This window comes from Mus pahari, chromosome 13, assembly GCF_900095145.1.
Source record: "Mus pahari chromosome 13, PAHARI_EIJ_v1.1, whole genome shotgun sequence".
NCBI lineage: Eukaryota > Metazoa > Chordata > Mammalia > Rodentia > Muridae > Mus > Mus pahari.
The window spans coordinates 28,115,605-28,142,145 of record NC_034602.1 but is presented as its reverse complement, the minus strand read 5'-3'; the positions used below and the strand labels follow the sequence as shown (position 1 = coordinate 28,142,145).

General features: G+C 40.1%; 1 protein-coding gene across 1 annotated transcript in view; it reads right to left on the bottom strand.

Moving 5' to 3' along the window:
* Grk4 (G protein-coupled receptor kinase 4) overlaps positions 1-26,541 on the bottom strand; it is a 104,051-nt gene that overhangs the window by 35,404 nt on the left and 42,106 nt on the right. The window contains exons 6-9 of the mRNA XM_021210771.1: positions 14,633-14,725; positions 13,059-13,122; positions 9,662-9,802; positions 5,332-5,522 (exon numbers count right to left, since the gene is read on the bottom strand). Of these exons, the coding sequence (XP_021066430.1) occupies positions 5,332-5,522; positions 9,662-9,802; positions 13,059-13,122; positions 14,633-14,725 (489 nt within the window). The remainder of the gene's footprint in view (positions 1-5,331; positions 5,523-9,661; positions 9,803-13,058; positions 13,123-14,632; positions 14,726-26,541) is intronic.

Sequence of the window (26,541 nt, the reverse complement as noted above, 5' to 3'; positions counted from 1 at the left end):
GAGGAGGAGGAGGAGGAGGAGGAAGAAAAGAAAAATCCAAAGCAAAAGAATTGGGAAAATGGTTCAATTAGTAAAACACTTCCCTAGCAAGCATCAGAAACTCAATTTGTAATCCCACCAATGTCTAGATAGGAGACAGACAGACAGATCCCTGGAACTTGTTGGCCAGTCAGCCTAGCCTACTTGGTGAAGTTCCAGGTCAGTGAGAAACCGTCTCCAACAGAAAGGAGACAGCTGAGAAACAATACTCTCACTTCCAACTACAAAAGTGAGTGTGCGCACGTGTGTGTGTGTGTGTGTGTGTGTGTGTGTGTGTAGATAATGGATAGAAGAAAGGAAAGAGAAAGAAGGTGGACCACAATAGGAGGAATGTTTTTAATTATATAAAGAATATATAAATTGATTCTAGAATATATAAAGAAAAATTCAAAACAATAAAACAACATATAGCTCAATTTAAGAATATGCAACTATTTGTATACAAAATTTACCTAAGAATATATAAAATGGCCAGTAAAAGTCTAAGAATATAGCATGCACACATCTGTAAGTATGAATCCCCAGTATCACCAGCACCACTAAAAACAAATATCAAAAACAAAAACTGCCAATTCTAGACTTTTTGTCACTGTGACAAATACTGAGAGAAACAGTTTAAAAGAAGAAAGATTTCTTTTGGCTCACAGTCATAGGAGCTGGCTGGCTTCGCTGCTTTTAGGACTTTAATGAAAAAGAAGATGGTAGTGGGAGGTCTATATGACATTGGAGGCTGTTTGCCTCATGGTAGATAGGAAGCAGAGAGCTGAGCAGGAAGACTCCAGGGACAAGACATATCCTGCAACCCTTCCAGAGTACACCTGTAGAGACATGTGACAGTGGACAACAGAATGCTGGTAAGAGTGTGGGAGTGAAGAACGGAGCTAGACAGAAGTACCTATTTAATTTGTAATTTTTTGTTTTATTTTAAATGAAAGTTGACTTCTTAAATCAAAAATGTTTTTGCCAGTCAATGGTGGTGCATGCCTTCAATCTCAGCACTTGGGAAGCAAAGTCAGGTAGATCTCTGTGGGTTCAAGGCCAGCCTGTTCTACAAAGCAAGTTCCAGGGCAGTCAGGACTACACAGAGAAACCCTGTCTTAAAAAACCAGAAAGAGAGAGGGGAGAGAGAGAGAGAGAGAGAGATAGAGAGACAGACAGACAGACAGACAGACAGACAGACAGACAGAGACAGAGACAGAGACACAGAGAGAGACAGAGACAGAGACACAGAGACACAGAGAAAGAGAATCTCAAGACTTTTCTAATATATACACTTGATTTCATTCACTTGCTTTTTGTTTTCTAAAAAGTGTGTTTGTTGCAAAGCAGATGTATAAAACCAACCATGACAGCCCATGGATCATACAAGCAAGTCTTTGTTGCCAGGATCCTGTTTTGTACTTATGGGCCTGGGCAGCTCATTGTTCGTGCCTATCAAGTATTACAACAGTCTCGCTGGCTGACAGTATTCCTGAACCATCCCAAGCCAGGCACTTTTGCTGATTTCTTGTTTGAACAAACACAAGAGGGCTCTGGAGAAAAGAAAAAGACAGACTATTCCAGTAGAATGTGAGATAAAAGACCCTTGTGACACTATTGCTTCTTCTAATGTCTTCACCTTAAATAAGCTATAAATCAAGAGACAACATAGGACCTAGAAGGCCCTGATCACTTCTGCCTATCTCCCCCAAGCACATGGGTTCCAGTGGACTCTTATGCTGGCCTTCAGGATGCTCACAGAAGCACATCCATCCTAAGGAGGCTTTCTCCTCCCACTTCCCAGACTCATTAAAAGTGGGACTCCTGCTGGGCGTGGTAGCACACACCTTTAATCCCAGCATTCAGGAGGCAGAGGGAGGCAGATTTCTGAGTTCGAGGCCAGCCTAGTCTACACAGTGAGTTCCAAGACAGCTAAGGCAGAGAAACCCTGTCTTGAAAAAAACAAAAATAAAAGTGGGTCTCCTGAAAGACTCTCAGGAGTTGACCTTATTCAAATGTATGGAAAGAACAGGCTCACCTTAGCAAAGACTCAACTGTGCCAAGGTACCTGCTTGAAGCCAGGTATCCTGGCACTATGCTCCCTCCCTTAGTCTCTCAATTCTGAATGCAAGGAATTAACTGAAGCCCTGCCATGTTCTTCACATCATTCTTCCATTTTTCTGATCTCGAGAGTGCTGAAAAAAAAAGTTTCAAACTTTTAAAACTACATTGTCTCTCTAGCTCATAGTTTTAATAAAGTTCATCTCTAGTGGTTCTATACATTTTTAATCCCAGCAGAGGTGGAGACAGGAAGATCTCTATGATGTTGAGGCCAGCCTTGTTTACATAGCAATTTCCAAGGCAACCAAAGCTACATAGTGAGACCCTATCTCAAACAAAATAAATCTCATCTTTCTAGCATATGGTTTAATAAAAATTTCCAGGTGCCAACTTCTAAACACAGGAAAGAAGACATTAAAAATAAAACGTGTTTCCTTGAGGCATACCAGTGTTTAAACAAAAGAGAAGGCCATTTTTAGAAGCTGAAAGTCATTCACCAAACACTTGAAGTACCACTGAAAGTAAGTACTGTGGATACAGAGGGAGAAATGGACCAGCTTCCACAGAAATGCCCCAATCATTCCTTCTCTATGGTGCTGCCTAAACGCCAGTAAAAGATTAAGAAAATGAGATTCTTCCAGGGAAGCTAGGAATTCATCTTGAACTTGAAGGTAAGCAGGTGAGTCTTGCCTGAAGTCCCTTGTAAACCCATTTACTCCTGGAATAAACCAGAATCGTACGCCTGCCAGATTTGATCCCCAAATCAATGTGACTTCTAGATAACAGCAAACAAAGCATCCACAATTTAGATGTGGCACCTCTGTCTCTAGAAAATCATGGTCAGGTCAGTAATTTTTCCTTTGCTCACTGGCTGAAGGTCAGGCAGGCTCTATCAGCTCCTCTTCAGTGCTAGTTTTCTGGTCTGTGGGAAACAATCTGTTATAAAGCATGTAAGGCAGAGAAAAAAATGAAGGTCCATCATTATAGAATGAACAAGAGCAGGGACTCTTGAGAAGCTCACAGTCTGGTGTGACCAAACTCTAGGTTGAGAGTTGCCCTTCAGAGCACTATAGGGATGCTGGAGGGGCAGCACTCAGGCTGCCAGGAAAGGGATGTGGTGGTTTGAACAAGAATGGCTCCCATAGGCTTATATATTTGGATGCTTAGTCACCAGGGAGTGGAAATATTTGATGGAAGAATTGGGAGGTATGGTCTTGTTAGAGGAAGTGTCTCTGGTAGTGGGCTGTGAGATTTCAAAAGCCCATGCCAGGCCTAGACTCTCTCTGCCTCTCTGTCTATAGATCAGAATGTAGCTCTCAGCTACCAATCCAGTGCCAACCTACATGATGATAATGGACTTTAGCCTCTGAAAATGTAAGCAGGCCCCTAATTGGGTGTTTTCCTTTATTAGCTGCCTTGATCATTATGTCTCTTCACAGCAATAAAAGAGTGACTAAGAGAAAGACACGTTCCTGGAATAACTCAGGAAAGATGAGCAGAGGTCCTCATATCAACATGAAGAGGGGTTGCAGTGAAGAAAGCATCCACAGAGGAGGACACTGCCAAGACTGGAGTTATAAAGACTTCGTAAATGTTTTGGAAACCACATATGTACTTGTCTAACAAGGACTGAAGGAATCGATATGGGTTATCAGGAAACATGGCTGGAGAAGTTAGTAAGAAGCTGTTATCATAAAGGGTCTGACCTGGCGAATAAAGGTCCTATACCAGAGGAAGACACAGTAGGGTCAGATCTGCATTCAAACATGCCTTGTTTCATCTTCTGGAAAACGCACTTGGGCAGCACAGCAGTAATGGAGACCAACTCAAGCTTCTGCCAGTTGTCTAACAAGAGAAAGACATGGACTAAGCTGTTCACCATGGAAAACAGTGTGAAGTGATGGCCAACTGAGTGGGGAAGAAGAAATATACAGGCCACTCTGAAATTTATTTTTAAAAAGCACAAGGTTAAGAATTCTCTTTAGAAGGCTAGAGAGATGGCTCAGTGGGTATACACATTTGCTGTGCATGAGGTTCTGTGTTTGAATTGAACACCCAAACCTATGGTGATATAATAATGCATCTATAATCCCAGTGTTCCTATGATGAAATGAGAGGCAGAGACAAAAGATGCCCAAAAGCCCACAGCCAGCTTTCCTGAAGTACGCTGCAGCAAACAAGCTGAAAGGAGGGAACTGACACCCAAAGCCATCCTTTACCTTCATGCATGTGCTTCTGGCAACATGGACACATCTACAAACACATTCACACACAAACAAATATTTGTTTTAAAGGAAAGAAATTCTCACTAGGGATTGGTTGGCAGGTGAAAGAGAAAACAAAAGTGCCCAGGGAAACTGATCAAAATGAGATTCATTATATTAAAATCCTAATATCTAGGAGAGATGAATTATTTTCTAATTTTAGTATACTGATTGCTTAAGCTAATTCTAACCACAAAGCTTAATTTTATTTTATTATTTACATTTTTTTTCTTTTTTGGTTTTTCAAGACAGGGTTTCTCTGTATAGCCCTGGCTGTCCTGGAACTCACTTTGTAGACCAGGCTGGCCTTGAACTCAGAAATCCGCCTACCTCTGCCTCCCGAGTGCTGGGATTAAAGGCATGTGCCACCACACCTGGCCTTATTTAAATTTTTTGAGATGGGGTGTCTCTGTGTGACCCTGACTGTCCTGGAACTCACACTGTAGAACAGGCTGGCCAAGAACTCACAGAGATCTACCTGCCTCTGGATCTCAAAGTTCTGGGATTAAAGGCATGTGCTATCACTGGCTTAAATTGATTTTCTTAATGAATTCCAAATTGAAAAGAAAACAGTACACTTAATTGATTCTGTCATTTTCTTGGAACATTATGGATGTTTTTCAGAGTTATCAAGTAGCTCAGAGTTCTGGATACAGGCTTTCTCATGCTCACATGCTCTATTTGATTGACTTAAGTGGATACAGGCTTTCTCGTGTTCACACAGTCTATTTGATTGACGTAAGGGGAAAAGTTCCCCTTCAAAAAGATAATTTCTTAGAAGAGTAAAGATAAACTAAGAAGGAAACCAAGGTATATTTCTGACTGGCTGTATCCTACAGTTTAAGGGACAATCCCCCTCAGAATGCCACCCAAGGCATCCCTGTGGTCCCTTTCCCATCCCATGACAGCAAGTATGAGCCGGAGGAAACTCCCAGTGGAAGCCAGGCCTTAGGTGAACAGGCTTTAACACAGGTCGCACCATTCTTACCTGTATACAATTCTCTCCCTCTGTAAATCTTCCAAGCCACAGCACAGCTCTGCAGCATAGAACACAGCTCTCGGCTCCTCAAAGCCAGGATTGCCCAGGTTGTAAATGTGGTACTTCAAATCCCCTCCACTCATCATGGTTAGCACCAAACACAAAGCATCCTTGGTTTCGTAAGTGTAGGCTAAACTAACCTAAAAACAACAGCATCATAAGAACAAAACAAAACTGCTTGTTCACTGCTGACTTACTCTGTTCGTTATCAACAATCCAAATTATCTGTTAGGTTTATAAATAAAACACCAAACACTATGTGCTTCAGAGAATTTCACACCACACACATACATCATATGCCTCTGAATCTTTACTTAGCAAAGATCTTGTGCAGTTCTGCATGGAAATTGAGTAGTTGGATATTGATTTCTCCACACTATGGTCTGACTATATGACACTAAGAACTTCTAGAGTACCTGCATTCAGTAGTGCTGTCAAGATCTTGCTGCACCACACTCCTCTTACATTTGGTGGTATTGATCCTTTTGGTTTGAGCCAGGATGGTTAAGGTTTAACGGTTTCTATTGAGGAGTTTTGTTGTTTTTCTTTTACTTTTATGATGCTGAGCCATATCCCCAATCCTTGGTTTTGGAAGACTGGGTCTCAATATGTGACCTAAGTTGGTTTCCGAATGACAATATAGCTAAGGCTAGCCTTGAACTGTCATCCTTGTTATTTGCAATGAATACTCCTCATACTTTTTCATATATTCATTAGTCAGTTGTAGCCTTTTTGTGAAATATCATTATGCTTTTTGTTCTGTTTTGCTTTTGAAGAAATGAGTTTTTCCCAGGCTGGCTTTGAGCTCCTGGGATCAAGTAATTCTCCTGACTCAGTTTTCTGAATAGTTGGAATTACAGGTGCACCTGGCCAAAAATAATGTTACTTCTCCACCTCTTTCTCCTCTTCCTCTTAGCTGGACTTAGTGTGTTCTATCTGTCATGCAGGTATTCGACCACAGAGCTACATTCCCAAACCCTGAGAAGGTTTGCTCACCTTTCTATTGTCTTGTTTGACGATTCAAACACAAATGCACACATGGACACATGAACCCATCCTGCTGGAATTTGATCATGATTATACTTAACTCATTTAATCTCTAGATCAACTGAGAAGAACCAGCATCTTCATAACACTGAACCATCCAGTCTGGGAAAATGTTTCCCCTCTGCTTAGGCATTCTTTAATTTCTTACAATGGCATCTTACTGTATAGAGGTCCTGCACAGTTTGTAAGACTTTTGCTTAAACTGTGATGGCTCTTGGTGCTGTTATAAATGCTATCAATATGCTTTCCAGGCTGGGGACACGGTTCACTAGATAACAGTGCTTGCTGCATTGACATGAGGATCTAGGTTTTGAAAAAAAAAAAAAAAAAAAAGTTGGGCACGGCCATGAATCCCTGTTATCCCGTCCTGGGGTGGAAAGGAGAAATGAGAATTGATCAGCCTTGCTAGCCAGATAGCCCAGCTGGAAACAACAAACAAACCAGCAAATCCCAGGTTCAGTCAGAGGCTGTCTCAAGAAAATAAGTAGGCCATTCAACTTCTTCCTCTGGCCTCTGGAAGCACATACATAGGCATGAACTTGGTGTGTACTCACAAGTACAGACAGACAGACACACCTCCTAACTACTTGTGGCTGACTCACTTCTGATCACTTAGTTGAACCCTAGGTTAATTATCTAGAAAGTCTAGGATTGTCTCCACATGCAGTTATATTGTTTAAAAATAAAGAGAATCTTTTACTCTTTTACTTCTTTCTCTAGCTTTATTCCCAGTCCTAATGTAACTCTAACTTCTTTCCTTGATTTTGTTGCACTGGTTAGAATTTTCAATCTAATGTTAAGTAGAGATAGTAAGAGTGTGTGTACTAGTCATAGGGGAGAGTTCCAATAGCTCTACATGTGTATTATATGTGCTAGAAAGTAAAGCTAGCTTGCTTAGAGGTCCTAATAATTTGGTTGTAAGCTTAGCCTTGAATATCTGAGCCATCTTTTCAGCTTTCTTAGAACTCTTAATCATGAGTGGGGCCTGAATTTTAATTAAAGTGTTTCTTTGCAGAGGGTTGAGAATGAGGTGGGTGGGACGAAGCATCCACAACACTCCTGCTGTACACTTTCATCACCAGTTGACATAAGTTGGACCAGAGTTAAACTGCATGAAATTTCTCATTCATGCTTTAAGAAACCCTTACTCTCTCCCCTCCTGTAAATGAATATCAATCCCTTATACATTTAATGCATATTAAAAATAATCTTGAGAACCATTTATCATGCCAGCCTTTATCTAGGTATCAGGACCCAGTAGGGAACAAGACACCAACTGGTTCTGATTTTCTGTTCTGTAAACATCACTCTGATGCATGGAGTGACTAATGCAGAAGTAGAAGAGGATATTCAAGGATGAGCAGAAGTGGTAGCCATATTTCAGATAGAGGGCACATCCAGCTCCCAGGCCTGATGGGACACCTTAGGAAACAGGGTGGTGGAGGATACAGGAGCCTAGTGGCTCAGTGCCTGAGAGGCTGGAGCAAATGCTGATTTCATTCTCAGTGTAAAAATGATTAGAGAACAGCCTGAGTAGGAAAGTGTAGACTATTTAACTCCACAGATTATTACTTCATGGAGAACAGACTGCAATGGGCAAGTGCAGATAGTAGGAACTCTGGAGAGGGTGTTGTTGCATAGATGAGGAGGCAGTGGGAAGGACCAGGACTTAAGGGTAGGTCAGAAACTGCCAATGATTCATTATAAACAGAAAAAAAAAAAAAAAACCAGAATGACAGATAAAATGAAGTCCAGGTTCTTTGAAAGAAGACAAAAAATACAGAAACAAAACTATGTTGTGTCATGAGCCATAACTACTTATATCCCTCTCATAAAGCTAAATTTGAGGTTTCTATGCTTCAAGGTAATACAATATGTTTAAACAGCTCTAAGATAAGTGTTACTTCACTCCATGTGAAACTGTCATAGCAAACACATATGCAACTAAATACAGATGCTGGCTATGAAGAGGTGCTGGTTTAGAATATCTGTCTCTACAAAGCAGCTAACCTTGATACCAAGAAATAAATGACTTCAAGGAAATAAATTTTAACACTAAAAATCATTGTACAACCATTATTTATCCTCCGTCTTAACCAATCTTCATACTTCAACAGATGCTCCAATGAATACTTAAGTAGGAGTGGGAAAGCTACACTATACAGCACACAGCCTACAACCTGGGATCAGTCCTCTGATTCACACCAGTCCACTACATCTTCAGTTCTTACCAGCAATTTTGAAAAATCTTACAAGTGGAGAATGGTAGTTGAGGGTCCAGTGGCAAACACTTCAGGAGCAGAAAAAGAAAGAAAGAAAGAAAGAAAGAAAGAAAGAAAGAAAGAAAGAAAGAAAGAAAGAAAGAAAGAAAGAAAGAAAGAAAGAAAGAAAGAAAATCAAAGGATGGAAAAGTGACAGACCAGAGAGCAGAGGAGGTCCACTTTAGAAGAACTAGAAAAAGAATCTTTAAGTACAAAGTGATCATGCTGATGAGCCAGAGTTGATCAACAGGAGGCAGCTGATCAGGAGCTTGGCTATCACAAGGTGAAGAAAAAGCACTCATCAGGAATCATCAAGGTGTGAAGAAAACTTGACAGCATGGTATGGTGGACAGCATAAAACTGCTAACAACTCACAAACCAACAGCAGGCTCAACACTGCCATATCCTACCAAGACTAAATAAGAAGGACATCATTACAAAGTGAAATAATTTCTAACAGGGGACAGCAAAACTCCACAAAAACTCAATGAAGAAAAATAACCCCTAAGTCCATAACTTGAATCAGAGTTTATAGCAGAACTACTGACCAAAATGCTATGACTCAAACAATATACACTGAAAGACTGTGATAGTTAAGCTTTGTCATCTTGACAGGACTTAGAATCACCTAGGAGACAAACCTGTGTCTGGGAGGGTGCTTCCAGAAAGATTTAACTGAGCAGGGAAGACCTACACTGAACAGCAGAAGTGCCACCCGACAGCCTGTTATCTCATATTGAGTAAAAGGAGAAAACAAGCTAACATCAAAAGTCATATTTCTGTCTCCTGACTGCAGATGCAAAGTCACCCACCATGTTACATTGCTTGTCATGTCTTGTCTGACATAATAGTCTGTATCTTTTCTCAAATGATGAGCTAATATAAACCCTTCCTACTTTAGTTGCTTTAGATACACATTTTATCACAGCAATAAAAAAATTAACATACTGTGACTAAAATAAGATACTTACTACAAATCTACTATGCAATTTTTCTAAGATTCTTTTTTCATTCAGAGCCATGGCTTCACCTTTCCTCTTCTTCATTCTTTTTTTTTCTAGTTTTTTGCAGGCATACATTTTTCCTGTAGCTCGTACTTGACAGGCACAAACCTAGTTTAAAGGAAGGAGAAGATTTATATATAACTGATATTTTTAGGGTATATGAATAAAACTTTTTTTTCTCTATGATAATCTTCCCTGGTAAAGGCTAGATACCACATGTGATAAGCCAAGGCCATCTGGGTATTGATAACTAGAAGTTTCCAGTCGAATCTTCCTCAGACTCCCAGTTTCTTGTCACTAGTAGCTGCCGGGAATGAAGTGAATGAAACTGTGTTTTATCAAGATGCAAAGGGAACTTGTTTTTCTTTGTGATAATGCTGAGTCTATTTAAGTATGTCCTGATATGTCTTTAGATTCTTATAAAAGCAAAATTTTAGACTAAAATTTGAAAGACTCTGGGGGTTTTTTGTTTTGTTTTGTTTTGTTTTTCCTAAAAAGTTCAAGGCTGGGTATAACAGCTCCATGTACTTAAGAAGCTAACGCAGGGCCCATCACTCTCTCCTGCCAAAGATGAGGTCGAGATGGCTACCCAAGATCACACAACTGGAAATGGCAAGCAGGACTTGATCTTGGGCTTGCACAGCTGTGCAGCACGTTCTTCTCACAGCACTGAGCTACCTTTGGAACCAGTCATACACAAATGCTTTTCACCGTGCTTCCCGTAGGACGCTGCACATTGACTTGATAGCACTTAAATCACAAGCAAGAGAATTACTGTTTGCAAAACAAGTAAATCACGTCTCCCTTCCAAGCTCATTGGGAAGGGAGATGTGATTTACTTATTTTGTAAATCATAGGTGTTAATGCTAGGAACTGAGGCTGACAGGGAACTATAACTAACGCTGCACTTACTCAGTAAGGCTCCTATTGTATAAATTATTCAATCCAGACCTGGGGTTTCTACTCCACTTTAGACCATTTAGTTCCCAGATAAAAGACATGCACAACTTTTTTATTTACAATAAACCTTAATCAACACAAGAGCTGGGTCAATATCTACCTTCTAAGCTATTAGAATCTACTTTCCTATGGGTAACCCCAAATTATTTATTGATACTTATTATGTTTCAACTGGGCTGCTCTTAAATGTGGCCAGCCCTTGGGGCCACATTTTTTATGGCTCACCTAACCCATGGCAGCTTCTCCTTCCTCTTTTGCCAGACCACTTCCAATAGGATCTGTGTGACAAGTTCCACAGACTGAGGTGATTGACCTCAAAACGGGGAGGCCTCCTGGAACCCGTCGTGGAACTCTTTGCCAGAAAAAAAATATTGAGCTGTAGTTCTCATGGCAATCTATCTGTTTTGTTTTTTCTTATTCCTTTTCTTATTTACATGTTCCTGGTAGCCTAGGCCAAGATCTTAAGCGAGAATAATGGGTAAGAAACCATCCCTAGAGATGGGGTCACTAACATGACCTTATCCCTGGAGAAATCAATGCTTTGCTTTTTAAATCATTTATAAAACTATTATGATTGATAAAAATTTTCCCAACAATAAAATTTATATGGCTACACATGTGTCATCGGAGGTGGGTTTTGGTATATGGTAAAGAAAGCCTTAATTAGAAAGAATTAAAATAGTTTAAATTTATACATTGAAGATTTATTTTAAAAAATCAGGCACTAGATGTTAAATAATAATTGACCATGGGGCTGGAAAGTTAGTTCAGCAGTTAAGAGCACTGACAGTTAAAGACTTATTCACCTGCTCCTGGAAATATGCCACTAGCCTTGGAACGACAGCCCCCACTGAATACATCCTTTTAGAATTGTTATATTTTGATGTTTTATAATGATGTTCCCTGTTCTGTTTGTGATTCACTGAATATATAGTTTTAGAGTTGTAAAGCTTGCATCATTTTTGTGCTTTATTGTGCCAAATGATTTTGTTGGTATCTGTGATTGTTTCACTGGATATAGTTTCTAAGAGATGTAATGTTTGGTTTTTTAATGTATAAAATCCCGTGCTTTATTTATTTATTTATTTTCTTTCTTTCTTAGAATTTTCTAAATTCATACATTTTAAAATACTCTTTTAAAGGTATTGGGGATCATACTCAGGCCGTGCATATGTGAGGCAAGGGCTGTACTATATTCTATATTCCTAGATCCAAACACATTTTTTTTCTCAGACAGGGCCTCACTATGTAATCTAGGCTAGTCTAGAGCTTGCTATCTTCATAACTCAGCTTCCCAATTACAGGCATATGCCATCACAAGAGGCCATGAATACCTTTTGAGGCAGGTATAAGGTACATATATATCTATACTGATTAGTTTCTTTTTCTTTTTTCTTTTTTCTTTTTTTTTTTTTGGAGTTTGTCTTTGATGTTTTATTTCTTTTTTTATTAGATATTTTATTTATTTATATTTCAAATGCAAGCTCCTTTTCTAGTTTCCCCTCTGAAATCATCAATTTGATACAACCTAGAGCTTAGAATAGGACATTTCAATTGAGGAATAGCTTCCATCAGATTGCCCTGGGGCATGTCTGTGGGCTATTTTCTTGGTTGTTAAGTATAGAGGAGGGTCCAGCCACCCTGGGCAGGTGGGCCTGGGTTGTATAAGAAAGCTGGGTTAACATGACCCAGAGGAAGGAAGTCAATAAGCAGCATTCATCCATGGTGCTGCTTCAAATTCCTGCCTGAATTCATGCTGTGGCCTTCCTTGGTGATAGTTGGAGACTTCAAAGTATAAGAAAAACAAATCCTTTCCTCCATGAGGTCCTTTTGGTCAGAGTGGTTTATCACAACACTAGACTGCAAACTAAGACAATGTCAAAATACAACAAAGTTAAATAAGTGTATTTGACAATGTTGTCTGGTTAGATTCAACGGCGTGTATTTATTTGTGGTCCTAGCTTGCTGAGGCACTAGGAGTTCTAGAGCCCAGAACCTAACTTGGATACGCTGGTGAGACTTCACCTCTTTGAATATAAGTAGTACTCTATGCAACATAAACTTTAGAGGTAGTCCTGAATAACAGAAATTTCACAAATTTTTCAGTCTGGACAAACTGCCTAACTTGAACATCAACCATGAAAAAATAGCTTCTGTCAGACTGGAAAGTATAAGGTGAAGTAACAAAATAAAAAGTTTATTATGTTGTTGTTTTAAAGCTTAAAGCAAAGTACATTTTGTTCAAAGATCCACCTTCATTTCAAGTTGCCTGAAACTATTCTCAAAATGCACAATAAGGAGATAAGTGTATTGACAAAGTTGATACATTACCTGGACTCCTGAGTGTAGATGGCCAGATATCTCCCTAACAGAATTACTGCTGTAACTGGCACAGGTTACTCACCTCTCCAAATCCGCCTTTTCCTAGAACTCTATATTGTCTGAATGTGTTCTTTGTTACTGGACGCCTAACCAATTAAAAAAAGTTTCAGATGTCATATCACACTGTTATTATAAAATGGAAAAGCCCACCTAAAGCTGGTGTTAACCCCATCTGTTGGCCCATATTGTCTAAAACAGAGAGCCTGAGATGAAGGTGTCTATGCTCAGACATCAGAGTTCTCAACTTTTCATTCAAGAAACAAGCACATTTAAAATTTATTAAAGACACTGACACAAATACAGAACAGATCAATTATCCTGCATAATTTAAGACAAGTATGCAAGCAACCCATTCTAGGAAATATGTATGTTTACAGCTCATGGAACAATCTTCTCTTTCAGGGAAAAATCTTTGGCATATTTTCCAACCTGTCAAAAGGTTGCCAAAGAAAACTATATAAATATAGCAGACTTTTCTTTATATAAAGTACCTCAAAATGTAACCTCTCAAAAAGAAATGTGGGGGTGGGGGCAGGGGCAGGATGGCACACAGCTTTAATCCCAGTACTCAGGATGCAAAGGCAAGCAGATCTGTTTAAGGTCAGCCTGGTCTACACAGCAAGTTGGAGACCAACCAGACTATATGATGAAACTTCACCTCAAAAATGGGGGTGAGGAGTCAGATGTCAATTATTAGTGGTAATTTACAATAATCAATAATCATTTTAGAAATAGTAATCACAATTGTACTGATAGCAACTGATGCTTTTATGGCACTTCTTTTGTGCGCCAAACCCTGGACTAAGCATTATAAATGTATCTCCAAGCAAGAGTCAAGTAGTGTAGAGTTCTTTGGATGTCGGAATAAAAATGGCTCATAGGAGTGGCATTACTGAGAGGTGTGGCTTTGCTGGAGTAGGTATGGTCTTACTGGAGAAAATGTCTCATTGGAAGTGGGCTTTGGTTTTTCAGAAGCCCAAGGCAGGCTCAGAGTCATTCTGTCTTCCTGTTGCCTGCCAATATGTATGTAGAACTGTCAGCTACCTCTCTGGCACCATGTCTGCTTGTGCACCACCATGACAATAATGAACTAAATCTCTGAACTGTAAGCCAACTCCAATTAAATGTCTTCCTTTATAGGAGCTGCCATGGTCATGATGTCTCTTGTCAGCAATAGGAACCCTAACTAAGACAGGGGTGTAAGTATCTCTGTACGGAAAAAGGATCTATAGCTCACAGTGGTTAAGTCACTTCCCTAATGCTGCACAGCTAGCAAGAATTTGAACAGAGGCTTAGACTGTGAAGTTTCAACCACTGCATTGTATTACTATAAAGCCAAAATGTTTTATTTTCTAACCATGTACCATGAGCATGAACTACCATTTTAAAGAGAAAGAATGGAGTCTACTGAATCATAAGAATTCATAATCATAAGAATAAGAAATTACATAGTATTCTACCTATTAAACATTTCTATGTAAAATAATATGTACAACCAAGATTTCCAGTAGTATTGTAATGGGTAGAAAAGTTAACATCAAATAGTATGCATTGTGAAAAGTTATTACTTTTAGTTACTATTAAATTAAAACCTACCTTTCTAGCCATTTCCATTGTAAAAATCGATTAAAGTAGTTACTCTCTTGGTATTCTTCAAATGGTGTTTCACTCAAATACTTATAGACAATTCTAGAAAAGATTTTACACAATTATATATTTATCATGTAGGAATATGACAGCTGTGTCACAGTTAAGAAACAGTCAGTGAGAAAGTTGACCCAATTCAGTATACAGAATTTGCTATTATGGAAGTCCATAGATTCCAATGTTATCAGTGAACATATAAAATTTTAAAAGAAATGGAATCCCTTTACTTTCTAAAAGTCAGAAGTATTTTATGTATATGGACATAAAACAAACAATAACTCATTAATGGGGCTAGGAAACTTGTTCAGTCAGTAGAGTGCCTTCTTTTCAGACATGAGGACCTAAGTTTGGGTCCTCAGAATCCACGTAAAAAGCCAGGCTTGGTTGTATATACCTGAAATCCCAACACTTGGGAGGTAGAGACAAGAGGATCAGGAATTTATGGATATCTTTGACATAGTTAGATCAAGGTTAGTGTATGTTACCTGAGAACCTCACTCAAAAGCTAGATGTTGCAGACTTAGCTTAGGTGTATGTGGAGTGGAGTGAAGACCAAAAGATACTGAGGGGTTTGCTAGCCAGTTAGTCCAGCCAAAAGAGTCAGGTCCATATTCAGGGAGAGACTCTGCATCAAACAACTTAGATGGAGCACAAATGACAACAGTTTTGACCTTTGGCATCCACATGTACACATACATACAAATAACTAATTTACTCAGACATCTCTCTCTCTGTGTCTCTCTGTCTCTCTGTCTCTGTCTCTCTGTCTCTCTGTCTCTCTGTCTCTCTCTGTCTCTCTGTCTCTGTCTCTCTCTCTCTCTCTCTCACACACACACACACACACACACACACACACACACAAGAATATAGGAACAGGAAGATAATAGTTTAAAAGGCATTTGAGGTGTGTGCACATGTGCACTGTATNAAAAAGTCAACATTTACCAACAAAACTAAAGTGTTTTAAATGTATAGTAATAGTTCTATGGTAGGCAATAATAATCTATGGTATGTTACACCATCTTTCTTTTAAATGTACACCTAATAAATTACTTGATGCTATACATATGTGTGTCTGTGTGTCTGTATCATATTGTGTAAAATGTGTGCATGTGTATGTAGTACATTGATTCAAACTCTTGGAAGACACTTGTCTTCACCTCCCATCACACCTCTCACCCCACCCTCGATGCTGGGGTTATAAAAGCACAAGTAGTCATATTGGGCTTTTATATGAGTATAGAAAAATTGAACTCAGGTCCTCTTGGTTTAACAGCAAACTGTCTTACCAACTGAGCAATCTCCCTATACTACATATTTCTTGGAGAAACTATATGAAATTATCCCTGTCCCTTGGATCTTATTTATAATTCTATTACAGAATAATAAAATTCTTACTTGGGGGTCTGGGAATATGGTTCAGTAATAAAGTGCTGACAAAATGTGTGACACTCTGGGTTCAATCCTTAACGCCACAAAAACATAACAAGGGCAGGTGCATTACTTTTAAGAGAACAGGGTAGACAGAGAACAAGTCACAAGCTGTACAGACTTCCTTTGCAGGTAAAGAGATCTGAAGTCTTCTGAAGGGGAGGTATGGATTGGAGCATTAGAAAAGTCACCCAGATATTGCAATCTAGGAAGTACTCAAGCACAGACAAAGTCCAAATGGAAAAATACTGTGGTATCTTTGTGGAATTGGTAGTAGAAACTGAAAAGGCTTTAGAAATTCTCCCGCTATTTCTACCGAATTTTAGAATCTCAGCCAGTCTCAGGATTTCTGTTTTACTTTATTCTATTTTTTAAATAATGTAATTCATATGTCCTTACTTTTAAAAATCGTTTGTTTGTTTGTTTGTTTGTTTGTCTTAAACTCCAGATTTTATTCCCCCTCTGGTCCACCCTCTGACTGTTTCACATCCCATACCTCCTCCACATCCCCTGTCTCCATGAGGATGTCACCACCTTCCATCCTCCACCAAACCCCCAGACCTCTAAACTCCCTGTTTAGAGTCACTTGAGGGTTAGGGGCATCTTCTCCGACTAAGCCCAGACCCGGAAGTCCTTTCTGTATATGTGCTGGCCTTATATAAGCTGGTGTATGCAGATTGGTTCGTGGTCCAGTGTCTGAGAGATCTTGGAGGTCCAGGTTAATTTAGACTGCTGGTCCTCCTACAGAGTCGATCTCTTCCCAAGCTTATTCCAGCTTTCCCCTAATTCAACCACAGGGTCAGCAGCTTCTATCCACTGGTTGGGTGCAAATATCTGCATCTGACTCAGCTGCTTGTTGGGTCTTTCAGAGGCCAGTCATGATAGGTCCTGTTTTGTGAGCACTCCATAGCCTCAGTAATAGTGTCAGGTGTTGGGGCCTCCCTTTGAGCTGGATCCCACTTTGGAACTGTTGCTGGACCTTCTTTACCTCAGGCTCCTCTCTATGTCCATCCCTGAAGTTCTTTCAGACAGGAACAATTATGGGTCAGAGTTTTGACTGTAGGATGGCAACCCCATCCCTCACTTGATGCACTGTCTTTCTGCTGGAGGTGGGCTCTGTAAGTTCCCTCTCCCCAATGCAGGACATTTCATCTAAAGTCCCTCCCTTTGAGTCCTGAGAGTCTCTCACCTCCCAGGTCTCTGGTACATTCTGTAGGGTTCCCCTAACCTCCTACCTCCTGAGGTTGCCTGTTTCCATTCTTTCTGCTGACCCTCAGGGTTTCAGTCCTTTTCCCCAATCCAATACCAGATAATGTTCCCCTCTTCCCCCTATCTCCTTTCCCCCCCCCCAGGTCCTTCTCTCCCTCCCCGTGGTTGCTTTCTTCCCCCTCCCAAGTGGGACTGAGGCATTCTCACTTGGGCACTTCAGCTTGTTGAGCTTTTTGAGTTCTGTGGACTTGGGTATTTTGTACTTTTTTTTTTGGCTAGTATCCACCTATTAGTGAATACATACCATGCATGTCCTTTTGGGTATGAATTACCTCACTCAGGATGATATTTTCTAGTTCCATCCATTTGCCTGAAAAACTCAGGATGTCCTCGTTCTTAATAGCTGAGTAGTACTCCAGTGTGTAAATGAACCACATTTTCTGTATCCATTCTTCTGTTGTAGGACATCTGGGTTGTTTCCAGCTTCTGGCTATCACAAACAAGGCTGCTATGAACATAGTGGAACATGTGCCCCTGTGGCATGGTGTGGCACCTTGTGGGTATATTCCCAAGAATGGTATTGCTGGGTCTTCAGGTAGATCTATTTCCAATTTTCTGAGGAACCTCCAGATTGATTTCCAGGGTTGTTATACCAGTTTGCAATCCCACCAGCAATGGAGGAGTATTCCCCTTTCTCCACATCCTTGCCAACATGTGCTGTTGCCTGAGGTTTTGATCTTAGCCTTTCTGATTGGTGTAAGGTAGAATCTCAGGGTCATTTTGATTTGCATTTCTCTGATCAACAAGGGCTTTGAACATTTCTTTAGGTTTTTCTCAGCCATTTGAGATTCCTCTGCTGTGAATTCTCGATTTAGTTCTATACCCCACTTTTTATTGGGTTCTTTGATTTTTTTTTGGTGGTTGGCTTCTTGAGTTCTTTATATATTTTGGATATTAGCCCTCTATTGAATGTGGGGTTAGTGAAGATTTTTTTCCCAATCTGTCAGTTGCTGATTTGTCTTATTGGCTATGTCTTTTGCCTTACAGAAGTTTTCTAGTTTCATGAGGTCCCATTTATCAATTCTTGATCTTCGAGTGTCCATCACTGGAGTTCTGTTGAGAAAATTTCCCCCTGTGCCAATGAGTTCAAGGCTCTTTCCCACTTTCTCTTCTATTAGATTCAGTGTATCTGGTTTTATGTTGAGGTCCCTGCTCCACTTGGACTTGAGTTTGTGCAAGGTGACTATTTTCAAAGTGCAATGGGTCTATTTTCATTTTTCTACATACCAAAATCCAGTTAGACCAGCACCATTTGTTGAAGATGCTTTCTTTTTTCCCCATTGTATATTTTTGGCTTCTTTGTCAAAGATCAAGTGTCCATACGTATGTAATTTTATTTCTGGATCTTCAATTCTATTCCATTGATTAACATGTCTGTCTCTGTACCAAGACCATGCAGTTTTTATCACTATTGCCCTGTAGTAAAGATTTATTCATTTATTTCATGTATGTGACACTGTACTCTCCTCAGACACACTAGAGAAGAGCATCGGATCCCCATTACAGATGGTTGTGAGTCATTATGTGGTTGCTAGGAATTGAACTCAGGACCTCTGGAAGAGCAGTTAGTGCTCTTAATTGCTGAGCCATCTCTCCAGCCCTCAAATGTCCTTTATAATAAAGACCCCTATGGTACAGTATCCTCCACAGGGATGTACACTTGTCAATGTGTATCTAGCACTAAGACATGGTATGCTTTTCTGAAACTTCCTTTATGAGAAGAGAGGAGGATTCCCAGACATAGGAGATACAATATTATTATTTTTCCTCAAAGGTAGTATGGAATGACTAGACAGTAGTGGTATACACCTTTAATTCTAGCACTTAGGAGGCAGAAGAAGGATCTCCAGTGAGTTTGAAGCTAGCCTGGTCTACAGAGTAAGTTCTAGGACAGCCAGAGCTATATAGAGAAATCCTGTCTCAAGAAAAAAAAGGTAGTGGAATATAACCCACATTTTCAGAAGGAAGAAAGGATATAAATGGTATCCTCACACTTTCATCCAGAATACTCCCCAGGAAGCTCTCTAGATCAGCCCTTGCTGTCCATTAGGGCAGGGAGGACTATTCTATCTCTAGGGAGTTATCCTCAGATGTCACCTGTCTCATGACTGGACTCTGCAAAAATTGCACAAACCACCTGATGTGTGTCCTAGGGGAATATGTCCATGTGGTTGGCTGATCTGTCCTCAACATAAATCTTATATGTAAGATGCAGCAGGAAAGAGTCACAAGGATAATAGAGAAGTCAAGATTGACAGAACACCTACTTGGGCAAGTCCTGCCTTAGCCATTCAGAAGTATGGGGCCTGAGGTAAGATAGGCAACTTTTATGGCCTCAGTTTCTCATTTGGTAAATCATGCCCAGAAGGGACAAATGGGATAATATCTGCAAAGTATCTAATTTGCAGTTGCCACTACTACTACGTGTCTCTTTGTACATATGTGACAGGTTCGTGACTCACCCTGAGTAGAGGAATTTAAAAGACAATAAAGTCCAGGCCCCTTCTTGTGTCTCTAAAATCAAGCAAAGGAAAAGTTTTTTATGATTAACCACAATGTCCTAGGACTATAGTGAACAGAGATACAAGATCATGTCTGTCTGTCTGCCACACTAGAGAAGAAACCAAACAGAACCATCTTTTTGAAAAAAAAAGTTCAAGCAGTGGTTGGGGACTTATTCCATGGTAGAATACTTTTCTAGCAAGTGAAAGGCCCTGTGTTTGGTCCTCAGCTATAGGAGGTGGAGAGGAGACAAACTGAAAGAAGAAAAAAGGAAGGACTAAGGAGAAAGAAGAAAGGAGAAGAAAAAAGGAGGAAGAGGAGAAGGACACTACTCCAGGCATGTGCAAATACCCACACATACACACATTCTCTCACATACACACACACACACACACACACACACACACACACACACACACACACACACAAATATTTTTATTATTTCTTTTATTTTTGAGATTATAATTTCATCATTTCTCCCTTTCCTTTCTTCCCTCATCCTAAAAAAAAAACCAAAAAACTTCTCATAATATAGCCTTCTTTGCTGTTTTTCAAAAAATGTACTTATGCTTATATATAAATACATGTATATGTTAAGACACATAAATACAATCTGCTCAGTCTATGTGCCATTACTTGTATGTATATTTTCACAGCTGACCACTTGGTATTGGTGTGCTCTTCCACAGGGAAGACTGTTTCTCCCATTCTAAGCATTCCTTAATTGGCTGCAGTTCTTGGTATAGGGTCAAAGCCCATGGCTTTCCTCTGTCCACATTAGCATGTGTATTGTTGTTGTCTTTGTTCATAAATATTTTTAAAGGAAGTTCAATTCACTAGAACACCAGGAATATGAATATTGAGTGAGAAAAAGAAGAAGATGACAAAATTAAAAATCTTGCTGGGAATAGTGGCACACAGCTTTAATCCAAGCACTCAGTAGGCAGAACCAGATGGATCTCTGTGAGTTCAAGGCTAGCTTGGTCTATACAGTGCATTTTATGCCAGCCAGAGTTACACATTAAGACTTTGTCTCAAAAAAATTGCTGTACAGAGAAAATCTATTCTAATATCATGCCTGGCTAGAAAAGTAGTGGCAGAAACCATTCATTCCTCTGGGGACATAGGATTGTTAACCAAGTTTCTCACTGACAGGAATAAACATCTAAGCTATTTATCTCCTCAGCATGCAGAGTGCCTATACCTCAAGAGGCAACCTGAGAAGATGGGGAGCCTTGACTTTTTTGAACTTTTATTCTTCTCTCATACATTCAGACTGCAGTTTCCCCTCCCTCAGTCCTCTCAGTTCCTTCCAAAACTTACCTCTTCCCCATATCAACTCTTTCTCTAACCCAACCCTACCAAAGAGAGAGAGAGAGAGAGAGAGAGAGAGAGAGAGAGAGAGAGAGAGAGAGCAAGCCTCTCGGGGATATCTATCAAACATTGCCTAACAAGATACAAAAAGGCCTCTCGGGGATATCTATCAAACATTGCCTAACAAGATACAAAAAGACTGGGCACTTACATCACAATTGGACATGGGAACCCAACACTAAGCTGCACAACCATGAGGTATATGCAGAGGACTAGCTCAGATCATATATGGTCTTTCTGTTACTTTGGTTTCTGTGAGTCCCTATGAGCCCTGCTTAGTTGATTCTTTGGCCCATGTTCTCCTGGTGTCCTACCATCTTTCCCCTATTCTGCAGTGTTCACTGTGGGTCTCTGCATCTGCTCCCATCACTTGCTGTATGATGCCTCTATGATGACCATTGGGCTACCACCAATCTATAAGTATAGTAGAATATCATTGTCACTGTCTCCCACCGGTAATGTTTAGTTCTATCCTGGATCTCTGGGCTGTGTTGCCTCTGATTCCTGGCCATCCAGAGAGTGCCAGGTATGAGCTACCTCTTGTGGCATAGGCCATAAGTTGGACTAGTCATGGACTGGCCATTCCCACAAGTTCTATGCCACCATTGCCCCAGCATGTCTTGCAGACAGGACAGATTGTAGGTCAAAGGTTTGGTGGCTGGGTTTATGTCCAAGTCCCACTGCTCAGAGCCTTGCCTAGTTATAGAAGATGTTCAGTTCCCCCATTACTTCAGATCCCCCATTATTAAGAGGCTTCTCTAGAGTCACTCTCATGGATTCCAGGGAGTTTCCACTGCACTATATTTCTAAATCACTCCCACAATTGCCCCCCCATTCCAGTTTTCTTTCCCAATACTGTTTCCCTCTGTCTCCAACTCCCACACCCTGCCTGATCCCATCACCACCCATCCACAAAGAACCTTGATGTTTTACTATAAATACCAGCAATACCATTAAATTGCAGGTTTCAGATCAGGTCCCACTACAGTGCAGCTGCATATCCCACAAAGCCACTCTCTATCTCTTGCAAGTGGTTCAAGGCTGTCTACTGTGTAAGTGATACATTCAAAGATCTAGTACAGAGAAATCATGGCTTATTTATTGAACAAATAAATGAGAGAATTCAACTCTCTTTAGTGGTCTCATATCCTGCTTACAATATCAAGATAGACAAAAATAAGATAAGGAGATTTGAAAACTTTCTTGGGCTTTAAAAATGTATAAAAAAGGTCTTTAAACGGCTCTTTGGGCTCACCATCATATGTGTAGTCTGTCACTAACAGAAAACCCTATATGACATATGACTATCCCAGCATGAGTCAAAAGTTCTTCTGCTTGTTTCCACAGCTACTGGAAATAGTTCATCCTTCTGAACCGACTACCCTTCTCATTCCTGCCCCTGAAGTATGGCCTGTCTCTAGCACTGGAGTATGGCTTCTTTAAATTAACAGTACTTTCCAACACATGCAGTTTAGTGTCTGTATATTCCCTCTACCAACATAGTTCTAATGAAGGTGACGAAGGTCCTCCAATGGTAGAGGAAGTGGAGAGCTACCATTGAGTTAAAGAATGTCAGGGATGAAGAGATGGAAATGTCTGTAGTCTCTCTTCATTTAATTCATTCTTCTCTGCCACAGAACCTACATCTATCATTCCTAAACCCTAAGTCCAGTCTCTCTGCCTCTCAGGTGATAGTGGTTACTAAACTATTTATTTCTCAACTTTGTTTGATTATTCAGACACACCTCAAAACCCCAAAAGTCTGTGGAATCTACCATTGACCCCCAGCCTCCTAATTATCTCTAAAGCCTACCCTTGACCTTCATTACTATATAGTCAGGGTTCTCTACAGAAACAGAACTGATGGACTAAATATATGGGAAATATCAGAATGGCTTATAAACTTGTGGTCTAGCTAGTTCAACAATGACTGTCTACCAATGGAAAATCAAGAATTCAGTAGTTGTTCAGTCCAGGAGGCTGAATGTCTCAGCTGCTCTTCAGCATACACTGGAATACCAAAGAAATAGGCTCTAATGTGAAGAAATATACTTACCAGAGAGAGTGAGAGCAAACAGGCAAAAATCAAGAGCTTACTTCTTCCATGTTTTTACATAGGCCAGAAGGTATTGCCCAGATTTAAGGTGGATCTTCTCACCTCAAAAGATCTGGATTTGGTGTAGGTCTTCCTATTTCTTTTTTTTTTCAAAGCAGCAGTTAATTTTAATGACCATGTAGTTGTCAGTGTCAATCATGATAACTAATTTTATTATCATTCAAAAATCAGCAATTTAGGAATCCATAGACTCATGGGGATAAAACACTGTGATAATTTCAATAAACTGCAATTTTTAGGGGACATATATAAGTTAACAATAGAAGTATCCTTTCCTGTTTGGCTGAGACAATGACACCCCCAAAGAGTCTCATTATTCCAGTGATAAGCTCTAATACATTATTGGCTGTTTTCTGCAATTACCTACCCTATGCACATAACAGTTATTACTCTTTCCAAATGGGCTTAGACACAAACTGATGTTCTTGAACACCAAGCAATGAATAACTAATATCAATCAACTAGAGGTGATACAGCATTGAGATTCATTTTACTACTCCTGTTTTAGAATTCCCTTCATCTTTTTTTTTTAGCTATTATTAACAATTGGTGATTTTTTATTAGATATTTTCTTCATTTACATTTCAAATGCTATCCCCTTTCCTAGTTTCCTCTCTGAAAGTCCCCTATACCCTCCCCTGGCCCTGCTCCCTAACCCACCCACTTCTGCTTCCTGGCCCTGGCATTCCCCTATACTGGGGCATATAATCTTCACAAGGCCAAGGGCCTCTCCTCCCACTGATGGCCATCCTCTGCTACATATGCAACTAGAGATACAGTTCTGGGGGTACTGGTTAGTTCATATTGTTGTTCCTCCTATAGGGTTGCAGACCCCATTAGGTCCTTGGGTACTTTCTCTAGCTTCTTTATTGGGGACCCTTTGTTCCATCCAATAGAAGACTGTAAACATCCACTTCTGTATTTGCCAGGCACTGGAATAGTCTCACAAGAGATAGCTATATCAGGGTCCTGTCAGCAAAATCTTGCTGGCATATGCAATAGTGTCTGCGTTTGGTGGTTGTTTATGGGATAGATCCTTGGTTGGGGCAGTCTCTGGATGGTCCTTCTTTCTGTCTTAGCTCTGAACTTTGTCTCTGTAACTACTTCCATGGGTATTTTGTTCCCCATTCTAAGAAGGAAAGAAGTATCCATACTTTGGTCTTCCTTCTTCTTGAGTTTCATGTGTTTTGTAATTTGTATCTTGGGTATTCTAAGTTTCTGGGTTAATATCCACTTATCAGGGAGTACATACCATGTATGTTCTTTTGTGACTGGGTTACCTCACTCAGGATGATATCCTCCAGATCCATCCATTTGCCTAAGAATTTCTCTGTTTAGTTTCTGTTTCCAGGATCTGTCCATTGATGAGAGTGGGGTGTTGAAGTTTCCCACTATTATTGTGTGAGGTGCAATGTGTGCTTTGAGCTTTACTATAGTTTCTTTAATAAATAAATGTGGATGCCTTTGCATTTGGAGCATATATAGTGAGAGTTCATCTTGGAAGATTTTACCTTTGATGAGTATGAAGTGCCCCTCCTTGTCTTTTTTATTAACTTTGGGTTGAAAGTCTATTTTATTTGATATTAGGATGACTACTCCAGCTTGTTTCTTCGGACAATTTACTTGGAAAATTGTTTTCCAGACTTTCCCTCTGAGGTAGTGTCTGTCTTTGTTCCTGAGGTGGGTTGCCTGTATGCAGCAAAATGTTGGGTCCTGTTTATGTAGCCAGTCTGTTAGTCTATGTCTCTTTGGGAATTGAGTCCATTGATATTAAGAGATATTAAGGAAAAGTAATTGTTGCTTCCTGTTATTTTTGTTTATAGAGTTGGGATTCTGTTCTTGTGGCTATCTTCTTTTAGGTTTGTTGAAAGATTACTTTCTTGCTTTTTCTAGGGCGTAATTTCTCTCCTTGTGTTCAAGTTTTCCCTTTATTATCCTTTGAAGGGCTAGATTCGTGGAAAGATATTGTGTAAATTTGGTTTTGTTATGGAATACTTTAGTTTCTCCATCTATGGTAACTGAGAGTTTTGTTGGGTATAGTAGCCTGGGCTGGCATTTGTGTTCTCTTAGGATCTGTATAACCTGTCCAGGATCTTCTGGATTTCATAGTCCCTGGTGAGAAGTCTGGTGTAATTCTAATAGGTCTGCCTTTATATGTCACTTGACCTTTTTCACTTACTGCTTTTAATATTCTATCTTTATTTAGTGCATCTGTTGTTCTGATTATTATGTGTTGGGAGGAATTTCTTTTTTGTTCCAGACTATTTGGAGTTCTATAGGCTTCTTATATGTTCATGGGCATTTCTTTCTTTCTTTCTTTCTTTCTTTCTTTCTTTCTTTCTTTCTTTCTTTCTTTCTTTCTTTCTTTCTTTCTTTCTTTGTTGTTCTTGTTGTTGTTGTTTTTGTTTGTTTGTTTGTTTGTTTTTCAAGACAGGGTTTCTCTGTGTAGCCCTGGCTGTCCAGGAACTCACTTTGTAGTCCAGGCTGGCCTCGAACTCAGAAATCCACCTGCCTCTGCCTCCCGAGTGCTGGAATTAAAGGCATGCGCCACCACGCCCGGCAGACATCTCTTTCTTTAGGTTAGGGAAGTTTTCTTCTATAATTTTGTTGAAGATATTTACTGACCCTTTAAGTTGAAAATCTTCATTCTCATCTATACCTATTATCCTTATGTTTGGTGTTCTCATTGTGTCCTGGATTTCCTGGATGTTTTGAGTTAGGATCTTTTTGCATTTTGCATTTTCTTTGATTGTTGTGTCCTGGAGGGCTCTGACCCCGGGAAGCAGGTGAAAGTGCCATCTTGTATCCCAGGTCTCTCAGAGACCAGTCAGTGCAGGAGAGCGCAGGCCACAGAAGCAAGGGAGCTTCTTGGACAGGGTCCCTTCGGGCCTTCATTTTCAGCCAGGAGGCAGAGCTGAGCTCCAGGCCTCTATGCACCTTCCCTGCCAGAGGAGAGCTTGCCTGCAGAGAGTGCTCTGACCACTGGGACTCAAGAGAGAGCTGAACTCCCAGGAGTGCTAACAGAGGCTAACAGAATCACAGGAGGAACAAGCTCCAGCCAGAGACAGCTAGAATATCTAACACCAGAGATTACCAGATGGCAAAAGGCAAACGTAAGAATCTTACTAACAGAAACCAAGACCACTCGGCATCATCAGAACCCAGT